At 37.7% G+C, this 26,253-nt stretch overlaps 2 protein-coding genes across 4 annotated transcripts in view; one reads left to right on the forward strand and one right to left on the reverse strand.

Moving 5' to 3' along the window:
- Positions 1-1,580, forward strand: part of LOC122669122 (DNA-directed RNA polymerase 2, chloroplastic/mitochondrial-like) — a 31,148-nt gene extending 29,568 nt beyond the window's left edge. The window contains exons 17-20 of one of the 2 annotated variants that reach the window (XM_043865802.1): positions 452-566; positions 647-750; positions 1,187-1,332; positions 1,365-1,580. In XM_043865802.1, coding sequence (XP_043721737.1) covers positions 452-566; positions 647-750; positions 1,187-1,297 — 330 coding nt within the window. In that variant the 3' untranslated portion in view covers positions 1,298-1,332; positions 1,365-1,580. Of the gene's footprint in view, positions 1-451; positions 567-646; positions 751-1,186 lie in introns of both variants that reach the window. The other variant, XM_043865801.1, reaches the window with a different exon arrangement.
- Positions 1,581-5,408: 3,828 nt separating this feature from the next.
- LOC122669123 (rho GTPase-activating protein 7-like) overlaps positions 5,409-26,253 on the reverse strand; it is a 68,680-nt gene continuing 47,835 nt past the window's right edge. For both annotated transcript variants that reach the window (XM_043865804.1, XM_043865803.1), the window contains 7 exons: positions 20,830-20,890; positions 20,662-20,745; positions 14,005-14,118; positions 13,749-13,918; positions 13,066-13,135; positions 5,781-5,984; positions 5,409-5,672 (listed from right to left, as the gene is read on the reverse strand). In XM_043865804.1, coding sequence (XP_043721739.1) covers positions 5,478-5,672; positions 5,781-5,984; positions 13,066-13,135; positions 13,749-13,918; positions 14,005-14,118; positions 20,662-20,745; positions 20,830-20,890 — 898 coding nt within the window. In that variant the 3' untranslated portion in view covers positions 5,409-5,477. The remainder of the gene's footprint in view (positions 5,673-5,780; positions 5,985-13,065; positions 13,136-13,748; positions 13,919-14,004; positions 14,119-20,661; positions 20,746-20,829; positions 20,891-26,253) is intronic.

Consider the following 26,253-nt stretch of genomic DNA (forward strand, 5'->3'; position numbering starts at 1 on the left):
TTATTTTAACCCACCTACCACTTAAATACCTTACCTAATTGGACAAAACTCGACATATCTCGGCGAGATCTCGGATCTCGGGTCCAGATCTTGGGTTGACCCAAAGTTGAGGCTTCGAGTTGAAAAAAAAAAAATGCACCAACTCGGCGCCGAGATCTTGACTCGTCTCGGTTTTTCCAAGAGTCGAGTTGGCACCGAGACCCGAGTTTTAGTACCTTGAGCTCAAGACTTATCCTATATGTTCGTATGCACCTCTGTCTGGATGTGTTTCTGGTTTTTAGAAACAAGTCATGAGATATTAATCCTGGGATTGGTTGATACCTTAAGTTGCTATAATGAGTGGTTGACTTTACTGGCGACTGGCATGTTCTGTTTTTTCCTGTTAAGAATATTGATACATATTGTCTTTCTGAACCCACAGTTTGAACCTTGGCAATTCTAATTGTTGTAGGTCATGGTCAAGCGACAAAGGACAGCTTTCCCACCAAATTTTGTTCATTCCCTCGATGGTTCCCATATGATGATGACTGCACTTGCCTGTAAGAAGGCAGGTTTAAACTTTGCAGGTATGTGGTGTTTCTTTTGCTTCTATATTTTTGTTGTTTGGACTCAAGAATATGTGACATGTGCTTGTCTCTTGTTACAGGAGTCCATGATTCATATTGGACACATGCATGTGATGTTGACGAAATGAACAGGATACTCCGAGAGAAGTTTGTTGATCTCTATGAGCAACCAATACTGGAGAATGTAAAGTATCCATTTATTTTTTCAATGCACTGTTACATCTTCTATAGTGAACCCACTCTTGGTGGAAAATTATTAGCCTACTCATGACGGCCTCTAAGCCAATATTGTGCCTTTCACATTCGGCAAATTTCTCTATTCTCAACTGGGAAGTTGCCATTCTTATTCATGAAACAGCAGAATAGGCTAACACTAGAATGTTTTGATGGGAACAAATATTAACTCAAACTCTGTACATGCGGCCCAACCATTAGACGATTGCAACTAATTTTGTTTGATTACAACCAATTTTGTCTTATTTTATTCTGGAGAGTGCACATAGCCACATAGGAATGGGAGTTGTTAATGATATGGTAGACAGGCATTGATAAAATCACATATCACTTATGTTTCCAGCATTATACTATAGTTACATTGCTATGGCTTCTGTTCTGTGCAGTTGCTGGAGAGCTTTCTGGAGTCCTTCCCTACATTGTCTTTCCCTCCCTTGCCGGAGCGTGGAGACTTTGATCTGAGAGAAGTTCTGGAATCACCATATTTCTTCAACTGATTTGCAGCCAAATGTTCCTTTGGGATAGTGCATCATGGCTCTGCACCTGTATTTTTTTTCCAGATGGTGGCTTTGCTTTTTCATGGGCTGGTGAAGTGCAACATGAATTTTCCTAAGCAATGGTGCTTGTGCTTCCTACAATTCCATCAGAGATGTATACATTTATTCATGTATCTATTTCAGATCAAGATCTATTTGAGCGTTTAGGGAAGGAACTTAAGTTAACAGCCATGTCTCTACTTAGTCTCTAAGCCTACCATTTTGTAAATTCTGGAGAACCAGAGTAGATATGTTAAATGTAGATGGTTGCGAGGGAATAAACATGATTTAGTGATGTGTGGAAGTGGCAGGAAGAGATCAAGTTGTCTTTAAGAGAAGTTCATCTAGGTATAAAGCAACAACGGAATGGTAGAGCCTCATATATATCAGCAAAGTGCACAGAGTTGATCGGCCAGCTAGAACAAGCAGAAGGAAATTATAAAACACCTGCACGTAATTCGGCTGAATTCGGACTTCCAACCGAAACATGAGAAAGTTGCCAAAAGAAATGTTGGTCAAGTAGCTAAAGCTACTATGGTTCTTATTGCTTCTGTAAATGTAAAATCCAGTCCTGGGTTCTTCATATTTTATATTTGTACAATTATTCTTGAGACTTTTTGGGCTATAGTCTCCTATGTCTTCCTCTAGAATACAAAAGAAAGTAATTTATGGTTAAATTGGCAGTTCCAAAGTAAATGTCTTAGGTTCTGAATTTTTAACAGCATCTGTCGCAGCAAAGCTGATATTCATCTTTAATTGAGATTTTTATCATCTAAACATCCCAAGCCAACAATTATCCACACAAACTTGAAAAACGATCAAACATTGTTAGTTCATCTGTTATTCCCTTAATTTGCTTGCAAGTGGATATTATATTGCTTGATTTAATGATTATTTGTCTATTAATTAGGGACAACATATTTCAGTTTTCCTCCAACCTACCCCTTCCCTTTTCTTTGGATTTTTCTTTTTTTTTTTTTTCGAAAAAAATTCGAAGCCCCGGTACAAAAGAACATCAAAAAAAATCTGTACTGGGTAAGGTTACACATATCATTGTATTCTTGTTAAGGCCACTAAGTTGTGTAAGCATGAGGAAAATTATGATGGGAAACATACATAGATGATGGTGCATCCTTATTGTCCAGTTCACAAAACAATGTGAAGGAACTAATCGAATGCGAGTTTGCAGAGCCCTCTTCAATCAGGTTCTATCACCACAGCATTATATCCGAGTGTTGCTTAGCAGTTTAGCAGTTGGGGCTAGATTCAATTAAAATAAAAAAATAAAAAAAACATTTCCAAAATTTTATTCTCATAAAAATTGCTTGTGGTTTCTCTTTGTAACAACAGTGGAGATGGGGAGGCACAGTAAAGGGTGGTACTTGGTTGGAAGTTGTCAATCATCTGATTGGAATGGAATCCCACATTGGAAGATTCACGGTCTATGGTCTGATTAGAAATGGTTTATCACACTCCCTTGATCTCTGTAATCTCTGATCAATTCAAGGGCAAGTTTGAGAAGGGGGGGGGGGTGGATCTTTCAATTTCTTCTGCCTCGAGAAGACCTTGACACTGCATGGCAGCCCTTTATTGCACTTCTACCCTCCCTTACTATTAAATAAGGGAGAGATCCATAGCCTTTAATGGTGCACAAGGCTGGTGTAGCAGTTATGTTCTGCCACTAATTGATGCCATCATCTCAAAATATGATATTGATTAAAGAGAGAACCAATACTTATCTGAAATGCTGTCTTGTAACTAAGAACTTGATGGTGAGAACCAATTACAATTTCAGAATAACCAATCATGGTTGCACATAGCAAAGCCTTTTTCAAAAGTTATCTTGAGACTAGTAAAAATGCAAAATGCTATCTTATCGGATTCCTGAAGTTTTGATAAAAGGGTTCATTTGCTTCATAAAAAACCCTTCACTATAAATAGAAATGGAGAAAGAGGGTTATCCTACCTAAGCCACTTCTTTGCTTCTGAATAAGCCTTCTAGAGAACCATTGAAGAGGATTGAAAAAAAAAACTCTCATAGTGCACTGCCTCATCCATTTGCTTCACAGAAAAGCCAAATACCTTCATTTCCTTTTTATATTCATCAAGAATATCCCACTTACATTGTTGTAGACCTTTTTCAACTTCCAATTTCCAAACCACTCCCTTTCTAAATATTCCTATTTTAATTCTTCGAAACACTCATTAGCCTATTTTTATTCTCCCCAAAACCACTCTGCACCGGTGCTAAGGTTTTATCCAACTCGCATCTTAATCTTTTTTGCTGAAGAACATTAGCAATGACTTTGTTTCTCAACCAAATAATCACTTTTTTATTTTCCTGATAACTCACATCTCTACTCTTCTTCCCTCTGTCAATAAAATTCAACTCCAATTCAATTCCGTTTTTTAAGGTGGCAAGAAGCCAAAAGACATCTATCTAATCATCCTCTTCACTTTCTTCCCACCACCTACGAATATCCACTATAAATGAAGTGTTCCAGTCACAAATTTTCAAATCTAAAAGGGCTGGGACCATGGTTCCTTTCAACAAAGCAATTGAAAAACAAACAAAGGTGTTGCGGTGTTGAGGTGTATGATGTCTTGTAATTTGTTGCTTGCATGCGTGGGCTGAGTGAGGAGTATTTATTTATAAAATAATGGAGCAGATCTCATCTCATTGTGAACGTAAGCAATAAATTCTTATGTTTTATTGTGTGATTATTTTGTTTACAAATTCCATTCTTTCCTACATCTTTATAATTTCTCGTTTTTCTACATTGCGGGTCAAAATGGTATACCAGTGTTCATCCCTCCTAGAACGCACAAAAAGGCTATTGGAACTCTTCAAATTTGACCAGGCAAATGGGTGCATTAGTGGGCATATTCCATCGTATTATCATTTATCAGCCATCCATTTCATAGAAAAAAAAAATTATTTTTCACTAAATTTGACATGTGAACAGGGGGACCTAGGAGACTATATATGTTCATAAAATTTCAGTTCTATCCAATTTGCCAAGTGGCAAATATTTGTGTTATTCAAGAGATACTTTCACAAGAAAAACTTCTCCCTAAATTAATTGACATAATAAACTCAACCATTTATCGTGGAAGGAAATTTCCTAAAATCCTGTCATTTTGCCATTGATTTCTTAAATTGGACAAGTTGCACATTTCTCATCATAAAAACGAAAAAGAAAAGTTGCACTTGAATATTTTTAGGTGACAGAGTGACAGAATGGAGTGTTCCGTATCTGTCGTGTGCAGGCATCTCCAAAATGCAACCTTCTAACTGTCCTGGAAGTATTTCATTTTCCTGTTAAATTTTTTAAAATGAGATGAAGAGAGTTTTTCTTGTAACAATTGGGTTTTTGAATGAATTTCTGAAATTTTTCAGAAGACAGATTAACGATGAGCTTCAGAATTACTTTCATTTTAGCACAACCTATTTACCCTGCTTAAGTGAGATATTAGATGGGAAAGAACTTCTGTACATTTAATATCTTACATAAGCAGGGTAAAGAACATCTAGAATTTGATCTTTCTAGAACCACAGCACTACTAGCTGGAAAGAACTTCTGTAAATATATGTCTAGATTTTCTATAACTTCTTAATACTGCTAAAACGCATAAATGAGGCTTTGTCCCATCTCTTTAGATTTTTTTTTAGCTACGAAATCAAATTGGAAGAATAAGCTTTTCAGCAGAAAACCTTCCACTATAAGTGGACATTCTCCATATTAGTTAGAGGTGGTCATAGAATACAAATGAGCACATTACAAGAAAACTAGGCATACTGCTCTTTTCCACTCGTTGCATCAAGGTACTCAAAAGTGTACAGAAGATGATCATCAATAAATTAACCCTCAAAGTAACAATGATACAAGGAGAGGAACTCGCTAGCTTTACACCAATTGTGACATGGAAAACTGAAGGAAGGAAAATAACCAAAAATATTTCTCAGTACAGCACTCCAAAAGACATCTTTAGCAGTGGAGAAGGGGGAGGGGGTAAAATACAGAAAAAAAATGGAATATTTTAAATCACGTAGAAAAGATTACAGCAGATATGATATATATGCAGCGGTATCAAAGGATATACAAAGGCAAGAAGACACTCTTATCTCACAGATACTGTATCATTTCGGACTGTTCCATGGAGAGGACGATGGTTTGTATGACAAGCCTTGTGAAGAGGCTGTCCCATAACTCAAATCAAGGTTTTGGAGCTGTTCCATGAGCTGGGAGCGTCGCTCCTTGAAAAAGTCAAGACGTGTTGTCAATTCCACCAAAGCTGAAGATGCTGCAGACGGATGCCTCTGATATTCCATTCCCTGTTCCACACACGCAACAGGTCCTTTTCATCAAGAATGCATTTTACAGGCAATCTCAACAGCCAAAAAGAACAAGGAGTTTAACTGGATGCTGGATGGCCATCCTACCTCTGATGCTCTAGATGTGGAGGGGATGGTCCCGGAATCAACACCACAGAGCTCATCTACAGAAATTCCTGAAGCATCTGTACTTTTTGAATCACTTAGGCTTGTTGAATCCACAAACAGCTTCCGTGTAAGGTGCCTGCTACTACTAGCAGATGGCAATACTTGACCCTTGATGTTCTTCCAATCTGCACCCGACGGGCTGTCCTGTAAAAATACATTAAGAATTATTGGGGGTTCTGAATAAATATGCTAATTGAAAATCACAGGATTGACCCCTTGACCTAAACTGCGAATTCCCTGGACCATATTCCAGTATAATATAAGCTAACTTCTTCTGATTAAATATCCTAACTAAAAATAACAAGATTGACCCCTTGACCATGACCACTCTTCATCCAGGGACTCTGATGCAGTTGCAGCAGCATGGCTGAATACGCACTACCAGTTGAGAAGCCCAGGCCAATGAGAATCTGTCTTAAATTAGGCCATTGGTTCCAGCAAGAGTAGTTTATTCTTTTAGGAGTAATTGCGGGTTATACCGTTATATTGTAATTAAATCTAATTTAAATTGGAGTCTATAGTGATCAAAAGGTATAGGGTTTTGGTCAAAGTGTTTTGAGTCATCATCAGAGACTACATAGAGTAGTCTACTTTAGTTTTTGACAGCTTGAGAATGAGAATCCATATGTGAGTTGGTTATAAATATGTACTTACTTTCCCCCCATCGATAGATAGTTGAATTAATAGAATAAATTTGAGTTTCATGTGCTGCTGAGTTGCTGATCGTGTGAACTGATTTTCTCTCATAATCCAAGCCCTTTTATCAGGTGTGTTCTTTCCAAAACTTCTCTTATATTCTTCTTCCCTCAGTTCTTATTTCTTCCTCTTTGTCTTCTATTCTTCTCTCTTATAATCAGGGTAGATACACTGTTTTTCTGTCAAATTTCAGCTTGCTTCTTTGATACATATCTTCTGTAGTAGTTGATAGCTTGTTAGTTGTTACTAAAATTTCATGGTTACAAAATTCTATTAACGTTCTTCTCTGATTCTGTTCTTATATTCCGGTTTTATCACATCATATATTGACTTTATACCAGCTCAGTTCTAAATTTTCTATGCAACTGATCCTTCGTTCACCCTACACTGCATTAAAATAGTATTTTCTGGTTTGAATCTGTTAAATAGACCTGGTGATTCTGTTGGTTGCTAGAGTTCAAGTCCAATATAACTTGCCTTTGAGAAGCTACAGCTCTCTTTCACCAGTCTTTGTTACAGTTCATCTCTCTTATTTCTGATATTCAAAAATGGGAAAATCTTATAGTAACAAAAGCTCGTGAAAAAGTAGTTGTAACTTTACTATTTTGCCCCTTTCATGATCAATTTTTTTTCCAATGAGGGAAATCCTTTCACATAAGACAATGACAGCTCATAATGATAAGTCATTTTCAACTTATTTGAAAATCCTTTTTTGCCCCTGCCTTGAATGACTTTGGGAATAAGACAACGGACAATCAATAGGTTTTAACTTCTCAGTTCACCATTTTGGTGACAAGAAGTTGCACCCTTCAAAAATTATGAAGGTACAAGGCGTAAGTATTGTTTGATAATTACTAGAATATCTTGTTTCACTGCAATTGGATTAATTTACAGATTATTGTCTTCTTCAATTTCTTTCATTCTATGAAATCTAATTCTGATCCTTAAGGTGTGGTTCTAGCATCCGAGACCTTCGGGGGTTTTCCCACTTAACCACATCACTGTAATACACTTACACCCGGACTTTCCAAGTTACCTGCATCAGACACCATCACACCACAACATGGACATTGGACTGGGATTTATTGGATTCTTCAAATATTAGGCCAATTTTGTCTTAATTTCATGGGATGGGGCACATAGTATTGTTTGCACAGGAACATAAACTACGGACTCATACAGTAGTCCTAGATAGGTAGGAGATCTACTAGGAGCCAAGCAACCAGGACCTGTTGAGCTGCTGGATCGATGGGGCAGAATTGAAATCTTAGGTCAATTTTAGGGTTAGGGTTAGGTCAATGAGGGTGTATCTTATGTGGTAAAGCTAGGCAGGTATAGGGGAGTCTAATGAAATAGGTTTTAAAAGCTTTGGATGGTTAGAAGTAGGTTACATGGATTTGGGCAGCAACTATGATTAGGGTTTTGGGTTTTTGGAAAGATGTAAGTGATGGAATCTAGGGTTTCGAGGTGGAATTAGGGCAAGGGCTTCAAGTCGAGTTCTCTAGGGGTAGAGAGGGTCACTCGGCCAAGGTATGGAGGTCTGATTATGGCTGGATGTGGCTGAACTGTAATTTAGGGTTTTGGGTTTAATGGGACTTGAGGGGTATTAGGGTTTAGATGATGGGATGGGCCCTGAGGTTAGGATCGAGCATAGGGGATGATGAGGGGGAGCTGTGATCCAATTATGGTTGAATTCTAATGGTGGAATGATGCTGGACAGAATTATCAAGGCTTAGGGCTTTAACGGATCGATAGGTTTTGATGATGGATGACAAAGAGGATCGATGGGGCTTGGTTTAGAGGATTAGAAGAATGACAGGAGTCAACTGGAGATCCACCAGCCCCTTCACCTTGATATGACTCACAAGGCAGCAAGCAAAAGTATTTTTTTAAGTTCTGAATTGTGGGGGAACCACCCTTGTTTTATTTATAATATGGCCAATGGCCGAATTCCTATTCAGCCTAGGAGTTTGATCACTAGGCTGATTCCTAATACAAATACAAATCACTCCCTCTTTAGAAATCGTGGAGGGGTGTGGGGACTAAAAAAAACAACTTAAAATAAGAGAATATTCCCTAAGCTTTTAAGAATAAATCACTTAAATTGAACCGGTTCAATTTAAGTTTACAAATAGACTGAAAATAAACTATGGAAACTAATAATGCAAAAATAAACCAAGGCTCCAAACACTTGGCCCTACTCCTAGGGCTGCTTCTTCTTCTTATGCTTGCGGATGTAGGCCCTTGGATCTGCATCACATATCTATACTGATGCAAAACGATCAGAACTAATGAATCTGATTGGCCTGCCTGCAGGTAATGGGCACACTAATAGAATGGAAGAGATCTCAATCTGATGGCTAGATAAGGGCAGATTTGAATCTAGATCTAATGGTCAGAATTTAATGTGGTAACTTCGAGACCTTAACAACTAATTACCATAATTTTTTTGGGGTGAATAAATAACTCATTACCAAAACCCCAAAAAAGGGTGGGGGGTGGGGGGGCGGGGAGAGAAAATACAGGTGAGGCCTAATCACAGTTCCAAGCACTAAAAGGAAGGGACAGGAGACTGGATCAAGGACACTGGTAAACCCCAGGAGACAACAATACGCCTGTTCCTTGGAGAATCAATAACAGAACATAGAGGCAACAAGTGAATCTTGGAGCTAACATCAAAGTAGATGGCTTTCCACATTATGTCGAAAGAACGAGAGTTGAAGGTCCATCTTCGAAGATTCCGCTCCGTCTAGATGTGGGAGATCGTGGGACCGAAAACAAGTTTACTTGTAGTATCACATCTAGAGCTACTTGAGAAGGTCATGTCCATCCAAAGCCACTCCCTAAAGAACTGTAGGATTCTTCTGTGATGAGGCTAGCAGCTATCCAAGGAATTTTTCCAAACTGATGCAGAGACGGGGCACAAGAAGAAAAGGTGGCCAATGTCCTCCTAATTATTGACCAAAATTTAAATCAGTCATTTGAATTTAATGAGCAGAGGAATATAGGTTTGTTAAAAGGGGATCGATGGGTGTTATTACAAAGATAAAATCATAGTTCTAAAACACGCCGAGATCTCTGAAAACACGAGAATCTCGAGCTGCTCAAGAAGAGTTTACATACGAGACACAAAATATGCACTAACTCGAATATCTTGACCGAAATTACGGCGAAATTTTGGTACTTTATACTGTTTCCCTGAAATTTCGGAAAATTGCTCCATTTCAAATTATAAAAAAGCACCAACTCGAGAGCAGACTTCGAAATTTCAAAGTAACTCGATAGAGAAGGGGGAAAACCTTGTTTCTTGACTTTTTGGCCACATCATCATTCAATACAACTGGGATACACTACTGGGGGTTGCCACTATCTAATATGCATTGTGAACACTTCATGTGGAGGGGTTTGTGGTAGAAACTTTAAGTCTTTAACTATTTCTTAAATAATTATTTAATATTATGTGTCTTCATCCATTATTACATAATTTACTTGTTTTACTTGCCAATTATGTCTCATATCATTCAAACAATATGTAGAATAGGCAATATTACATTAAGGGTTCGGCCTTTACTGCCAACCAAGGGTGCAAATCCAAAACATCAAATTGGGTGTCTTTATATATATATATATTTATTCCGAAACTTTAAGGGAAGCTTGTTTTAGGCTTAATTAACATATTTAAATATGTTAACGAAACTTTAAGGGAAGCTTGTTTTAGGCTTAATTAACATATTTAAATATGTTAATTAAACCTAAAACAAGCTTCCCTTAAAGTTTCGGTTGCAACTATGGCCATTTACCCACCAATTCATCATTCCGAAACAAAAACAAAAAATTAACTCTCACCAAGATCTCGAGATCTCGACCTGGTCGAGACGGCTAGTCGAAACAAGTTTTTGAACTATGGATAAAATAGAGAAGAAACAACCTACAGTGGAGGAAGAAATAAGACATCTTACCCAATCTGATCCAGCATTTAATAATGGAAAGAGCATATAAGAAGGAAAGTAAATGCAATTGAGAGAAAAGGGAAAGATGAGAAATCTCCAGCAGTGGAGAGAGAGAGGGGGTTCCCTTACCAAATCAAGGGGGGAGAGAGAGAAAGCTTCAGCCATCAATGGCAACAACCAAACCTACGCAATTCATTCCATTCAAATTGTGGGTGCGGTCTAGCCTCTTAGATGTTTTTATTGAAGAGAAAAATAACATAAAATAGAAGTCCAACTAACCTAAACTTCCTACCTGACTAAAAAAAATAAATAATAAAGGGGGAAGGGTTTTGTACACGGTGTACAAGCATGCACAAAGCCGTTGGATGGGGATGAGGGTCTGCAGTGCACCTCCTCAACTCCATCTGACATCTATGTGCATGGTCGTGGACATGGTACAAGATTGAGATCTCACTTTTATCTCGGTTTCATGGCCTACCGAAACGAGATGCACAGTGATATATAAAATATACCATATCTCGACCGAAATCTCGCTATCTCAGTGAGATTTCGGTGCTTGTTTCAATTTCGGTTCATCTCAGTCAAACCAGGCTCAGTACTATTGTTATAAACAAGGTTTAAAGTATCGGTACGTTTCATATCAGCGATACATATTGGTATCGGTCGGTACCGATACCATACATACAGATGTCAATTTTTTTTTAAAAAAAAAGTGGACTATCTCGGATTGTATCGAAATAAATCGGCTGATATGGGCCGAAATGATACGACCGATACATATCAATACCATCGATACGTCCGGTAAAGGGTTCTGTGAGTGGTTTATCGAGTTTGTTAGTGAAAAGGACTTTTTTATGGAATGTATCGATGGTATCAGTATGTATTGAGATGTATCGAACTATTTTCCACACCTTAAGGACCCAAAATAAACCCCACAAAGAGACTATAGATAAGGTTCCTAAAAACTAAGAAATATGGAAAATAGGATCTGCAAGCCAAGTAGATGACTTCAAACTAGGCTTCACAAATTGGATAAACCTTAAAACCCAAATTTGAACCATAGGCTCAGTTGTGAAACAGAAAATTGACCCAAAACAAAAACCATCATACTCTGCAGTACATACCCTTGCACAGTTTAACTTTCAATACACCATTATATTTGGAGTTCCTTATGTTACCACTTCACAACTGCATACTCTTTTTTCTTTCCACTAAATGAATTAAGTTTTCTGTATATAAGGCCTGATTTGGTATGATTTCTATTTCAATTTCATGGGGTGATTTCTATTTCGGAAGTTGTTTGGTTTGATTTTGCACCTTATTTCAGTGAAATAGATATCAAATTTCATTGAAATTCTGAAATAGGTGAGAAGCTCTTTCATTTTCGAAATTCAAATTGCATTCTCTTGTTCTTTAATGAGCACATTGTTAATTTGATGGGCATAGAAGCATAGTTATCAAGGCAGGAAGGTGACCATGGCGTTTTAGAGGGTCAAAAATCAAAGCGACACCGCCATGGCGGCAAGGCACCTGCCTAGGCGTCCAAGGTGCCTGGATTCCATGGCGACGCCTTGATAACTACGCATAGAAGTAATTTCATGTTAAAAATAAAACACTGCCCTTCTTCTTCTCTTGATGGTCTCAGTACCACAGCACCACCACCCTCTCCCAAAGAAATATAGAGAATCTATTTTCAGAAATTGAACTACCAAATGGATTCTTATTCTTGAAATATTTGAGATTGATGCAACCAAACAATTTCAATATTTTGACAAAAAATCTATTTGTTGACTATTTCATAAAAATCAATCCGAAATTGAAATAGAAATCATACCAAATTGGGCCTTAAGAAATTAATGCATCTAGTTATTAGGATCCATGTAGAAGACCCCATCTAGCAGAGATTCTCCTGACTTGCTGGGCTGTGCCTCTTTCCATTTACTTTCATATTTCTTTTTTTCAATCTTTCATTTGTCAATTTTTTTCTCATCTCATGCCCCATCCCCCTTTTCTCATCTTTCCATTCCCCTGTTTTGTTTAGACCCTGTTTACCTACTTTGTTTTGTTTGGATCCATGTAGCCGACCTCATTAAGTTGGGATAAGGCTGAGTTTGTTGTTGTTGTTAACTTGTTATAGTTATTAGTAACTCACTTGAAAATATAACGTTGTACATGATGTGTTCATACATAGATGAGAGATCCATATTATCCGACTCTCTTTATTCTAAGTTAACTTTTAGACAGGTAAGACTTGTCACCAGCACCTAACACAAGTACTAAAATCCATCTAACATAAGAGGAGAAATTCTAAAATGTACATAGAATACATAAGAGAAAGATTCATCCCTCAGGCCCTCATTGAGAGAAGAATACAAAATCAGACACTATTTTTTGTGAAATGGACTGGAGGAACCATAAGCATCTTCCAATTCCCTTTTTCATTTTATTATTTTTTTTTTTTTTTTTTTTTTGTTGGGGGGGGGGAGGAGGAAAGGAGGTTCAGCATCTTCCAGCTTTTAAAAACAATAGATATACAAGTGAACTGCAACAAATAAGAAAAGGGTTTTAAAGGGATTCACCTCACTTCGTTGTTTCCTTTCATGATTCACAAAAGCAAGGCTCATGTCAAAATCTTGTTGAAGAAACTTCCTGCAGGTGATAATAGTTACATGGTAAATGTGGGGGGAAAAAAGGACAAAAGCACAAACAGATGCTTATCTTGCAGTTCCACTCTGAAAAACAATTATTCACGCATCCTACACTTAGACAAATTACTAGAATAACCAAAAAAAAAATAAAAAATCCAAGCACTTTCTGAATCATTAAAGATTTCATCAAAATTTCAATACTGGAACTCCAGATCCTAAAGAACAAAAGTTAGTTTAAATTCTGAATAGAAGAATTCATGAGATCATCACTCTCGATTTTCACTCCCAAAAAGTAGGCTGCTGAAAAAGAATGCACCACTATATGCAATCTGAGCTAGGTATTGCTCAATGCAAAATTTACATGGTAAACTATTTGATAAAAGGAGAGCACTAATTCATCTAAAGAAGGGGGAAAGCAAGCGGAATTTAATAAATAGTTACCTAATTATTCCAGTTCATAAACAATCTCTTCCAATCCCAGTGACGGGAGAAGTGCAATTTCATAACCACCAACAACCCATAAGTGCAACTGAGATTAAAATTCTATAATATGAAGGGACCAAAAAATACCAGTCCATTAACAAATATAGGTAATGAAAAATAAGACATCTTACTGTTGTGAATGAATATTTTGGACATGCTGATAGCGGTCGCATGCATCAGAGAGGGAGCCAAAGTGATGCTGGCGTTGCTGGTTAAGTTGTAGGTGCAGTTCCGCAACTTTCTGCTTCAACCTAGCAACATCTGCTTCAGCAAGAGCAATCTCCTCCAGCTCTGCCCTTGTCTTCAACATTAGTAGTAAGTTAAATGAGGAATTTGATAGAAGTCCATTAAATGAACCAACAAAACTCTTTGTAAGAGAGTACAAACCTTGGAATCCATTCCACGTGAGCTAGAAAGCTGTCCAGAAGACATGCTCAAACCAACCTCTAGTGCAGCTCTAAGATCTCTCTCAGCTTGCAATTGCTCCTGCAATCTAGAGACCTGCAACAACAGTCACATATGGTGAGCTTAACAAACTAGGTTACCTCTGTGTAACCTAAAGAATAACATATAAATTAAGTCTGGTATATTCTGCAATATGATTACAACAGTAATTGTGACCTATGGAATTCAGTCTGATTGTAGAACAGAACATGTTATCGAACAAGATTGAATTTTAAAGTGGCTAGACATATCAGCAGTTATAACTGTTGAACGAGATTACAGAAGTAAAACATTTCTTCTTTTTGATTTATTTCAGCATCCATTGATTAACCAGATTCCAATGAATGATTAGACCTATTTAATGGGTAGTAGAAAATCAAGATTGATTCTCTAAAAGCAAATCAGGAAAATCAAAAAATTATAAAATCACTTAAAAAAAAATACATATAAATACAGAGACCTACATAACATCTTTGTGTTTATCGGAGGAAAAAAGAAAACCAGGTAATGGTAATGCAGTTTAAGGTTCTAAAAATAATCTAGAAGAAAGAACTACAACCACAATCGCTATAAAAGTTGATAGAATCAATTTCAGAACAGAACAGCTGGAAAATAAGAGTAATTTAATAAGTCAAAACCCACCGACGAGATTGTAGAGGGTAATCTGATCAAATGGAGAAGCAAACAATAGAAGATATTCTAGAAGACTATGAAGAAGCAACAATAGAAGAAGACATAATATAAGAATATGAAAAGAGCAGGGAAAGAAAGCACCTGATCGCAGAAGAGATCACATCTAGAAGAAGAAATGGAAGAGAGAAGCAACTGGCCAGGAAGGGAGACTTCAGCCACGAGTGCAGAGCTCAACAGCTCAAAACTCTAGAAAAAAAATTCAATTTCTATTGTCAAATCATGTCCAACTAATGGAGGTGTATACATATATATATAACCTTTTGAAATTCCTAATTAGACTCATAAAAGTAGTAAAGTACTCCTAATCACTCACACTGACTAAAGTAAACAGACTCAAGACAAAAACCTAGCTAATAAATATCCTAATTTAACTAAAACTCCAACAACATAGTCTTATCCCAACTAAATGGGGTCGGCCACATGGATCCTTGCTCTCCAATCAGCTCTATTCAAAGTCATACATGATACGAGGCTTAAGCTAAGCATGTCTTTCCTCATCACTTCTCCTATGGTTATTTTAGGCCTTCCCCTGGCTCTTTTGGTTCCCTTAATCTGAATCAAGTCACTCCTCTGTACTAGGGCATCCAAAGGCCTCCATTGAACATGGCCATGCCACCTCAAACGACTCTCTCTAAGCTTATCATGGATCGAAGCTACTCCCAACCCAGCTCTAATATGGTCATTCCTTACTTTATCCTTCCTAGTTTTCCCAGTTCCCACACATCCATCTCAATTGTCAACACCCTCAACTAACAGCGCAGCATTCCGCACCATACATCATAGCTGGTAGAATGACAGTCCAATAAAATTATCCTAATATTATCCTAATCTAACTCAAACTCTCTAACTTAATTACTAATTTGGTATACAGATTTCACCCCCACTTTATAGACTTATAATTGAGGCCCATCACAATGAAACCTAAGAAAATAAGGCTCAACCTATAATATAACTACCCCAAGATTGGTTTCAGCCCATTGAACATCCACCTGCCCCTTGTGGGCCTTTAGACTTACATCTAAGCCTTCATATGGGATCATAGTCTGATGCAATCATGCAAATGGTCTGTTCAACCATAAGTTACAAACTTGGGAGTCAAACCTGGTTCCCAGGGTGCACAAGCGGAGCAAACCCCGAAGTCATGGAGTTAACCTGGACAGACATGTAATTTCTTAATTTATATCAAAATAAAATAAATCTTAGAGCTTAATAAAACCATAATGTTACATTGAAATACAATATATTTTTTCATTTCCTCAGATTTGAGTTTTACCAACCAGAACATCCTAACTTGTATCATTATCATTTCATTACCAAAGTATCCAGGAAATTCTGTGGCCAAACTAGGTGCCATTTTAAAGGTTCTCAGTGATGTAGGACAAGTTTGGGAAACCACATCTTTCATCACAATCAGTTCTATTCCAGCCAAACAAGTATGATTTATTGGGGTGTACAGGCTGCAGTACTTGAAAGAAATAATGGAAGGAGCTTAATAAATGAAAATGGGGTTGGGAGAAATATGATAATGAAATAGGGATAGTTTGCTGTAGGTATAGAGTTTGAAAGAGTGGACTGGACAGAAGAAGAAGAAGATCATATTGGCTTCACACCATCTTGGAGTCGCACCATCTTGAATTGCATAGGACCACTCATGCTTTCATTCCTTCCTTCCTTGCTTGCTTGCATATCTTCCATCTCAAAATTACAGTATGATTAAACCCCAAACCCCACCCCCCGCTGATGCAGATTCATCATCAAATAGGGCTTATTTCATTGGGAATAAGTGTAGGGTTGGGATATATATATGTTGGGCCTTTGTTCCCAAGGGTTTTCTATGTATTAGGCCACTTTAGTGGGCCTAAAATAGGGGTATATAGGTTGCATACGGGATTAGCCCAATACTTATTTTTTATTTTGTGTTTTTAATTGAACCGGTTTAAATTGGTTGCATCCAATTGGTTCAATTGGTCTAATTTAAGTGAAGTGATCCTATTGGCTAAGAGGTTCTTATATCCTATTGGCTAGTAGGGAATCTTCTTTATTTTAAGTAGTTTAAGTTGTTTTTAAGTCATTAGGACTCTAGTTTGAGTCTATTTTAGTTTCCTAGTCAGTTTAAGTTATCTAATAGGTTAGGGATTGGGTTAGGCCTTTCCTTTTAGAGTAGAAGTCTATTTTTGAGTCTTTTATATAAGGTTGTAAGGGGGCAAAGCCTTGGACACGAATTTGATTAATGAAAAGCTTTTGTTTGCTGCCATAGCTGCTGCTTCGCTCTGTTGAGTGAACCTTGTGAGTAATATCAAGACTACCTTGTGGGTAATATCAAGGTGAAGGGATTGGTGGACTCCGATCGACTCCTTGCATCTTGTAGATCGGGAGGTCTTTCTTCTAGTTCTTCAAAGCTGCTACCATTGAAGATTTAATCTTTCAAGTAAGTAGTTTATTAATTCAGCATTTAACCTTCTTCTTCTAATCCTCTAACCTAAGCTCCATCTACTCCTATTATCACCCCTTCCATTAATCCATAGATCCATTAGAACCCTAAAGCCCTAAATCCAATTCTGCCCTAAATTGCAGAATTTTGTAACTCATCCAAACCCTAACTTCTTTATACCAAAATAACCCCTTAGACCTGCCCATTAATACCCTATAAACCTCTTTCCTAAAATCTGCCCCTAAACCCTAGATCTTACAAACAGTCCATTTTCATAAGGCATCCTACCCAAAACCTTAGAATTCCAACCTCAACCAAATTTGATCCAATTATACCATTAGACTCATAAAATTCTGCACATCATTACCAAATAAAACCCTAAGTCGAAACCCTAACCATAACCCTAATTCTGCCCTAATTAGCCTAAGCTATCCCAATCGGCCAGCCTTGTTAAGAGATCCTATTACCCTGGTTCCTAGTGGGATTACTCCTACCTAGGACTACATTAAATTGGTATCGAGCTATGGCGGAGGGAAGCTCCAACCAAGCCTTGAAAGACCCACCTCCTTCGTTTCAAGACCCAAGTTCGTCTACCCAATGGGAGCACAGCCATCTTAGTTGTTGATGAGAGGAGACGTAACAACATTATTTCACAATCCGTGGTGGATATGTTGTCCCAATCGGAGAGATTTGCATCGAGCCTACGGTAAAGTCTCGTGTTGAATTTGGGTGTTCTTCATATCATGATGGTGCTTGGTGTAAGCCGGTACCATCTCCAAGGAGCTTTATTGCGAGAGGTTGCAATTGGTTGACGAGCGACAAGGTTGGATTGAACCGAAAACAACTTGTGTGTCCTACCCGATCGACAGCGTCTATATCATTTGTTTACTCTAAAAGGATTACAACCAAAGGTGACCACATCGATGTACAGCCACAAGGACTGCCGAACATGTCAACTCAAATGCAAGTGACATCGATCGTGTTTGAAGTTTCACCTATGGCAGATGCACCAACAAAAGATTCTACTAAAGCGGTTTGTGTTGAAGAGATTCAAGAACCTATAGCTAAAGAAATTCAAGAAGACCAAGCTGCACCAAGTAGTTGAGATCATGGTTGAGAAGCTCGGCCATCAAATTGATGTGGAGGTCCAACACACAATGGTAGAAGAAACATCAAGAGGGCAAAGTAGACAAGGCCGAGGACATGGAAGATGAAGTGGTGATTGACAAGACTCCACAAGAAATCATCGACATCCAAGATGTTGTTCTTGAAGAGGTCGAGCACATAGAGTTTGTTATGCTACTATGGTTCTTTGAAGAGAACGCTCCACGCATTGAAGACTTTATTCCCAATGTTCCCGCTTCACCGAAATTCTGTTTGGGGATGGTCAAAGTCGCGATCACATGTTGATTCCCCCTCATCACTACCAAATTCGAGGACAATTTTTCAAGTTGGGGGAGAGTTGATGCAGATTCATCATCAAATAGGGCTTATTTCATTGGGAATAAGTGTAGGGTTGGGATATATATATTGGGCCTTTGTTCCCAAGGGTTTTCTATGTATTAGGCCACTTTAGTGGGCCTAAAATAGGGTATATAGGTTGCATACGGGATTAGCCCAATACTTATTTTTTTATTTTGTGTTTTTAATTGAACCGGTTTAAATTGGTTGCATCCAATTGGTTCAATTGGTCTAATTTAAGTGAAGTGATCCTATTGGCTAAGAGGTTCTTATATCCTATTGGCTAGTAGGGAATCTTCTTTATTTTAAGTAGTTTAAGTTGTTTTTAAGTCATTAGGACTCTAGTTTGAGTCTATTTTAGTTTCCTAGTCAGTTTAAGTTATCTAATAGGTTAGGGATTGGGTTAGGCCTTTCCTTTTTAGAGTAGAAGTCTATTTTTGAGTCTTTTATATAAGGTTGTAAGGGGGCAAAGCCTTGGACACGAATTTGATTAATGAAAAAGCTTTTGTTTGCTGCCATAGTCGCGCTTCCGCTTCTGTTGAGTGAACCTTGTGAGTAATATCAAGGCTACCTTGTGGGTAATATCAAGGTGAAGGGATTGGTGGACTCCGATCGACTCCTTGCATCTTGTAGATCGGGAGGTCTTTCTTCTAGTTCTTCAAAGCTGCTACCATTGAAGATTTAATCTTTCAAGTAAGTAGTTTATTAATTCAGCATTTAACCTTCTTCTTCTAATCCTCTAACCTAAGCTCCATCTACTCCTATTATCACCCCTTCCATTAATCCATAGATCCATTAGAATCCTAAAACCCTAAATCCAATTCTGCCCTAAATTGCAGAATTTTGTAACTCATCCAAACCCTAACTTCTTTATACCAAAATAACCCCTTAGACCTGCCCATTAATACCCTATAAACCTCTTTCCTAAAATCTGCCCCTAAACCCTAGATCTTACAAACAGTCCATTTTCATAAGGCATCCTACCCAAAACCTTAGAATTCCAACCTCAACCAAATTTGATCCAGCTTATACCATTAGACTCATAAAATTCTGCACATCATTACCAAATAAAACCCTAAGTCGAAACCCTAACCATAACCCTAATTCTGCCCTAATTAGCCTAAGCTATCCCAATCGGCCAGCCTTGTTAAGAGATCCTATTACCCTGGTTCCTAGTGGGATTACTCCTACCTAGGACTACATTACCCGCCCCAAAAAAAAAAAACGAATAACTACTTCTCCAGCAAAAACTCCCTAATAAATCCCTTACAACATTAGTACACAACAATTCTGGCCCCAAATAAAAATACAACAAAATAATAAAAAGAACTACACATAACGCTGATCATTTATCCATAATGAAGTGACATGTGGCTGCATAAATCCTTGAGTGATGTCCTCATCACTCAGCTTTAAACCATATTAATGAGACAGTCAGAATTTTGGACTTAATGGTTTGTCAAACTCAAAAAGTCAATAGAAAAATTAAGATACACACTACAATTTCCAACTCAAAGGTGTGGTCGAAAAAGTGCATAAATTTTCATTGAATTCACGTCTTAACCAATATATGTCTCAAGTATTTCCATAATGCTAAAACAAAAATGCGCAAGAACCAGAAGAGCAGGGAGAATCCCCTGTAAAGCTCATGACTTGACCAAATTTTACGCAGTAGGAGTTTCCAAGCTATGTCAACTCCTAGGCCTTGGGAGTGGAATCAACTTTCCCAAATCATAAATGGGCTCCAGAATGAGCAAGCTACATGTAAAACAATAAGTGGAGTATTGGTCAACTCAGCAGAGTCACTGGGTTGACATCCAGGCACTAAACAATGTGTACAACAATATACAGCTTCCAAATGTGATGAGACTATGCTCTATTGTCAGGACCTGCTATAGCCCGACTTTCTGATATTTGGAGCAAATCATCCCATCAGATACATTATAAATAAATACTACATACAACTAGTGAAATCAAGGAGTTCAATATCTTATTAATGGTTAAAAACTATATACATCTTGCTCAAGGGCCAGGCGCCGTTCATGCAGAGCTTGTTTTCTTCTCTCCAAACTTGCTTGTAAGATTGCATTCCCCTTGGCCTGACACAGAAGATAAATCCATAATGGTACACACCAGCTCTATATGATCAGTACACATAGATTAAAAAGAATCTTTAGAATTACCTCTTTTGCAATCCTATTGCGTAAGTCATTTTTTGTAATCTCAAGCCTCTGGATAGCAAGCCTATATACGATTCATTGCATTAGATTGTAGAGTAGAAAATCAATTCTACATTTTAACAACGGTAATAATCACAAATAAAGGCCATTAAACTAGCTGCAAAGAAAGAATTTGGGCATAATTTCTTAATTACTAATTATGGCAAAATATATACAAAAGAATAAGGTTAATATTGATAAAATGCGTAACAGACCATTTATAGACATCCTCCTGACAATAGCCAGTAAAAGATTTCAATGATAGTGTAGTTGATCACATGTAGATTGATCAGCCTATTAAGTCGAGTTATTTTAACTGATATAGCCAATCATGAAGATAATTCTACAACAGAAAAAATGAACCCCACATTGAGGTAACTATGATTGCATCTAACTATCAACAATTAAAACAATAGAAAATACATTTTCTTTTTATTTAATTAAGCTCAATCGATTACAGAATGCTTTTATGCTCAAAATCCAGGCCTTGGCAAGGTTTAAAGTATCAGACCATATTGTATCGGCTGATACGTATTGGTATCGGTCGGTATTGATATGATGCAGTCGGACAAAATACTGTATCAGCTGATACGGTATGATACCATCAATACTTATCAATACGCATTTTAACGCCCCAAGAAAACGGCATAGTACCGGCCTGCCTGGGAGATCGTTGAGGGGTCACCACCAAGAAATGGCTTAGTACCAAGGGGTTTGGGAGATCGGTGACGGAGTGTGAACTTAGTCCCACATCAGTTAAGGAGGGAGATCCTAAGCTATTGATAAAGAGTAGCCTCCTCTACTTGGCATAACGCGTTTTAAAGTTGTGAGGACCATTGGGCCAAAGCGGACAATATCAAGAGAGGGACTGAGTCGTTACAGTGGTATCATAGTAAACTCCCGACACGGGTGGAGGGTCCATAGCGAGGACGTTGTGCCCGTAAGGGGGGGGAGAATGTAACGCCACAAGAAAACGGCATAGTACGGGCATGCCTAGGAGATTGTTGAGGTGTCCCCACCAAGAAAAGGATTAGTACCAGAGGGTTTGAAAGATCGGTGGGGGAGTGCAAACTTAGTCCCACATCGGCTAGGGAGGGAGATCCTGAGCTATTGATAAAGAGTAGTCTCCTCTACATGGTATGATGCGTTTTAAAGCCGTGAAGCCCATTGGCCAAAGTAGACAGTATCATGCCAAGAGAGGGGCTGAGTCGTTACACGTATTGCTAACTCCATCAAACTCGATATTATGTTTCAGAACTCGAAAGAGAGTTCTAAAGGTGGAAATAACCTCAACCGAGACTCTAAAATAGTGCTCTCAACCTCCCTTTTTTTTCAAATTTTTGAGTTGGGGGTTTGATTCAAGCATCAAATACGAATCAAAACCAGCTAACCTACCTTGCTTTGGGTCAAAAACAGGTATGTTTAAAGAAAAAATGATTTTTTTGGCTTAAATCTTTGTTTTAGACCCTTTTTTTTTTTTTGGCTGTAGTTCCAAGGATTAAGGTAAAACTAACTAAATCACAGCATCAAACATGAGCTATTCCATGGATTTGTGCTCCGATTCTTGAAATTTCTCAGAAAATAAAAAACCGTTCTAAATGATTTTTTATTTTTTTTTTCCATTTCTTGCAAAAACACAAGGGATTTGGAGTTGGGAAAATTATATGTCGATCATAAACATCAGATCTACGCATTGCAACCCTTGCAGTGATTTTTCTGTTTTTCTTCTAGCAGATTTTAGAGAATTTAAAAATAATTGAAAAGTGAAAAAATAAATAATAATAAGGATTTTTCACGAAAATTACTTCAATATAGTTTGATAAAAACCTGTATTAATGAAATGATCATAAACCTTAGTTTGATGTATTTTTTCCAATTTTTTATATTATTTCATTTTTTATTTTCTGGAAATTAAAAAATTAACAATAATTATAAAAAAAAGAATAATTCAAATTGGTTTAATGTAATTTGATAAATACCTGTAATGAATGAAACGCATTACATACTTGGACGGATGCATTTTTTCAATTGTTTTTTATTTGTTGGAAAACAAAAAATTATGAAAATAATTGGAAAAAAAAAAAAAGATAATTGATGCACATTGGTTCAATGTAATTTGAACAATACCTGCAATGAATGAATGTAATATGGGTTGTATTTGATCTATTTTTATACAATTTTTATGTACTTAAATTTGGAGTTTAGGAAGACGCCGCGACAGGAGTCAAACATTGGGTGGAATTTCTTGTTAGAAAATAGGGAACAACAGACTACATACAATATGCAATTTTCGTGACACTGCCCATTATGGAGGTGGGGTAACTAGGCAGAAACAACACATGGCAGGAGGGTTTTCAAATGTTTCCAAAGTGTATAAAGTGCCTTGTAGAATTAAGAAAGAGAGATCTAAGACAGCAAAGGAAGAGGAGGTAAGGTTGGCATAACACTTGATGGAGGATTTTGAAGATGTTAGGATGGATGTATGGCAAAACTAGGAAGGACAAAGTAAGGAATGACCATATTAGAGCTGAGTTGGGAGTAGCCTTTATACATGAGACGCTACAAGAGAATGAGGTGGTATGGTCATGTACAATAGAGGCCTTGAGATGCACCAATACGGAGGAGTGATTTGATTCAGATCGAAGGATCTAAAAGAGCTAAGGGCAGGCCTAAAATGACCCTAGGAGAAGTAGTGAGGAAAGACATGAATAGGTATCAAAGCTGTTGCAACCAGTACCTGATTATCTCTGTAATAGTCGTTTTGAGAGTCGATTAGGGTTTTTTAGTTTGAAGAAAGAAACCCTAGTTCATAAAAGAGGAAGAACTAGGGTTTTGTATACTGAGTTACTGATTTGCTACATTCCATTGATGAAGACATCTGCTACAAAGGAGATTGAAGGACCTGCTTTTGTTTGCTGATGGTATTTGCTGGTTGGTTGATGTTCTATTGTTGTTCATGATCGAGATATCCTTCTACTACTTCTGGTTTCTGCTGGTTTTTCTTTGATGCTATTGATTTGCTGATTGAAAAAGTAGAAGACCTGCTGCATCTCGATCCATCTTGATCTATCGTATCTGAACCAGATCCGTTGGCTGCTGGTTCGAAGTTTGAAGACAACCTTCATCAATGGGTCCTTTGGTTACTACCTCTCTGTTTCCCTTTTGTTTCCGCTGGTTCAAAGCCGCGACTGTAAAGAGGTAGAAGACAGTCAAAACTCTTCACCTTTTGCGATCAATTCTTTCTTTTTATGAGCTGGTTTCCCATGTCACGTGTTGCCATATCCTTTGGTCCATGATTTATCAAGAATGTGTTTTCTTACTTTTCCCTAGTTGCGTGACTCAAGAGACTTGGTTCCTCTATTAGTTACTCAATTTTATTCCTTAAGTTTCCCTTTATGCCCTTATCATCTTCTCTTATCTACCTCTGTCCTTATATTACTACTCATTCCATTATTACCCTTTTGCCTTGGGTGGTATTTGTAAATTGTAATTAGATTTCATCTAAATTACGACTATGCCATCCCATTTTTAATTGTGTTATTTACAATTCTTCCATTCCCCTTGCAAAATTCTGGTTATTTACAGAACTGCCATTATTTTTTGATACATTCCCCTATTTGACTACCCAATTGACCCTTAAAAATTCTGGTTTATTACCAGTTTGCCCTTTGGCTTGGATTGTATTTAAAAGTGGATTTCCACCAAATTACAGCCATGCCATCCTTTTTTCCAACACCTTTCTCTTTCAATAATTCTAATTCCCTTCATATCCCATACCTTTGGTATTTACCCATAACACCTTTGGAAACTTCTGGTAAATTATAATTTTGCCATTCCTTCCTTTTTACTTACCCATAGCACCTTTGGAAAATTCTGGAATATTATACTTTTGCCCTATCTCTTACATCATCTCTATTATGTCCACGTGTACTACACGTGAGGGGGGAATTATGTACAGTATACCTGCAGACATTGTAGAAGCAGAATTTGCAGGAACACTTGGTGCAAAACATAGAAAATCAGAGTTTTCACCATTACCAATGGGTATCTACTTTGTTATTGGGTTGAGTTTGCCGCAAGGGGGAGATTGAAGTATTAAAGTATTGAAGATGTTTGGTTATTGCCTGCCTATATGAGGTTCTACAGTTGGGTTGATTTTTTCCGCTGCTTGATCTTTTCAGCTGCTTGATTCATCTGCTTGCTACCATAGTTGCTTATCTTCAAGATTATCAGTCAGAGATTCATCACTGGACAACTGTTAAAGATTGGTGAAAGTTTGCTACTCAAGTCTGCCCAGGTTTTGAAGACCTATTTTTTTTAAGTTCTTGAAGGTTTATTTGGGACCTGCATTCATCTGTCAAGCTGGATTCTGCTACAACTTAGTTTTTTTCCTTTTTTTGTTCAAGTTGGGCATTAGTACCTTGTATGCGTCAACTTGAGGGGGAGTGTTAGCATTATTAGGAGTTATTTTTTCTTTAGTTTAAGCTGGATCTTCTTTCTTTGCTTATTTGTATAATCCAGCTTGAGGGGGAGTGTTGGAATATGTAATCCAAAATACCGTGGGGGTATTCTAGTCTTCTTGGGGTAGTTTTATTCTTCTTATGTTATTAAGTGTAAGTAGGCTATGTGGGTTTTAGTCCCGCATCGCCTAGTTTAGTCTCTTTGTAATTTCCCCTCTATTATAAATAGAGGGGTTTACCTATCAATGAATACAACACATTATTTTCTCTCATACTCTCTTTCTAACCCACAATTCTGCCAACAGTTTGGGGCCTTGTCTCAGGCATGGCTTCGAATAGAGCTGATTGGAGGACAACGATCCATGTAGGCGACCCCCATTTAGGTGGGATTTTCCTTAGTTTTTGCCAATGTTGTTATGCTCTATTCTTTTTATTATCATTTTATTTATTATCTTTGCAAGGATTCATGTAGCCGACCCCATTTAGTTGGGATAAGGCTGAGTTGTGTGGTGTTGTATGAAGGGTCAGATATGAAAGCAAAGGAGGATCCAGAGTTGGCATGGGCGATGTGTGTCACAAAATGAGGCAAGAATGCAAGACTAGAGCAATGAGTAGTTGAGAAGAACTCAATCAGCTCAAACACAATGTCAGGGCCCTAGTGAAGCTGCTGCTGGCCCCTCGTCTCATCCACAGACAAGTAAGAGAAAGGAGGATCCAGAGTTGGCATGAGCGATGCGTGAGTCACAAAATGAAGCAATAATGCAAGACTAGAGCAATGAGCAGTTGAGAAGAACTCAATCAGCTCAACCAAAATGTCAAGGCCCTAGTGAAGTTGCTGCTGGCTCCTCATCTCATCCACAGGCAAGTAAGAGCAAGGTTAAAGAGCCTGTTGGGGTTAGTAGAGCATCCAATGTTCGGAGAATGTTTG

The sequence above is a fragment of the Telopea speciosissima genome, chromosome 7, assembly GCF_018873765.1.
Source record: "Telopea speciosissima isolate NSW1024214 ecotype Mountain lineage chromosome 7, Tspe_v1, whole genome shotgun sequence".
Taxonomy (NCBI): Eukaryota; Viridiplantae; Streptophyta; class Magnoliopsida; order Proteales; family Proteaceae; genus Telopea; species Telopea speciosissima.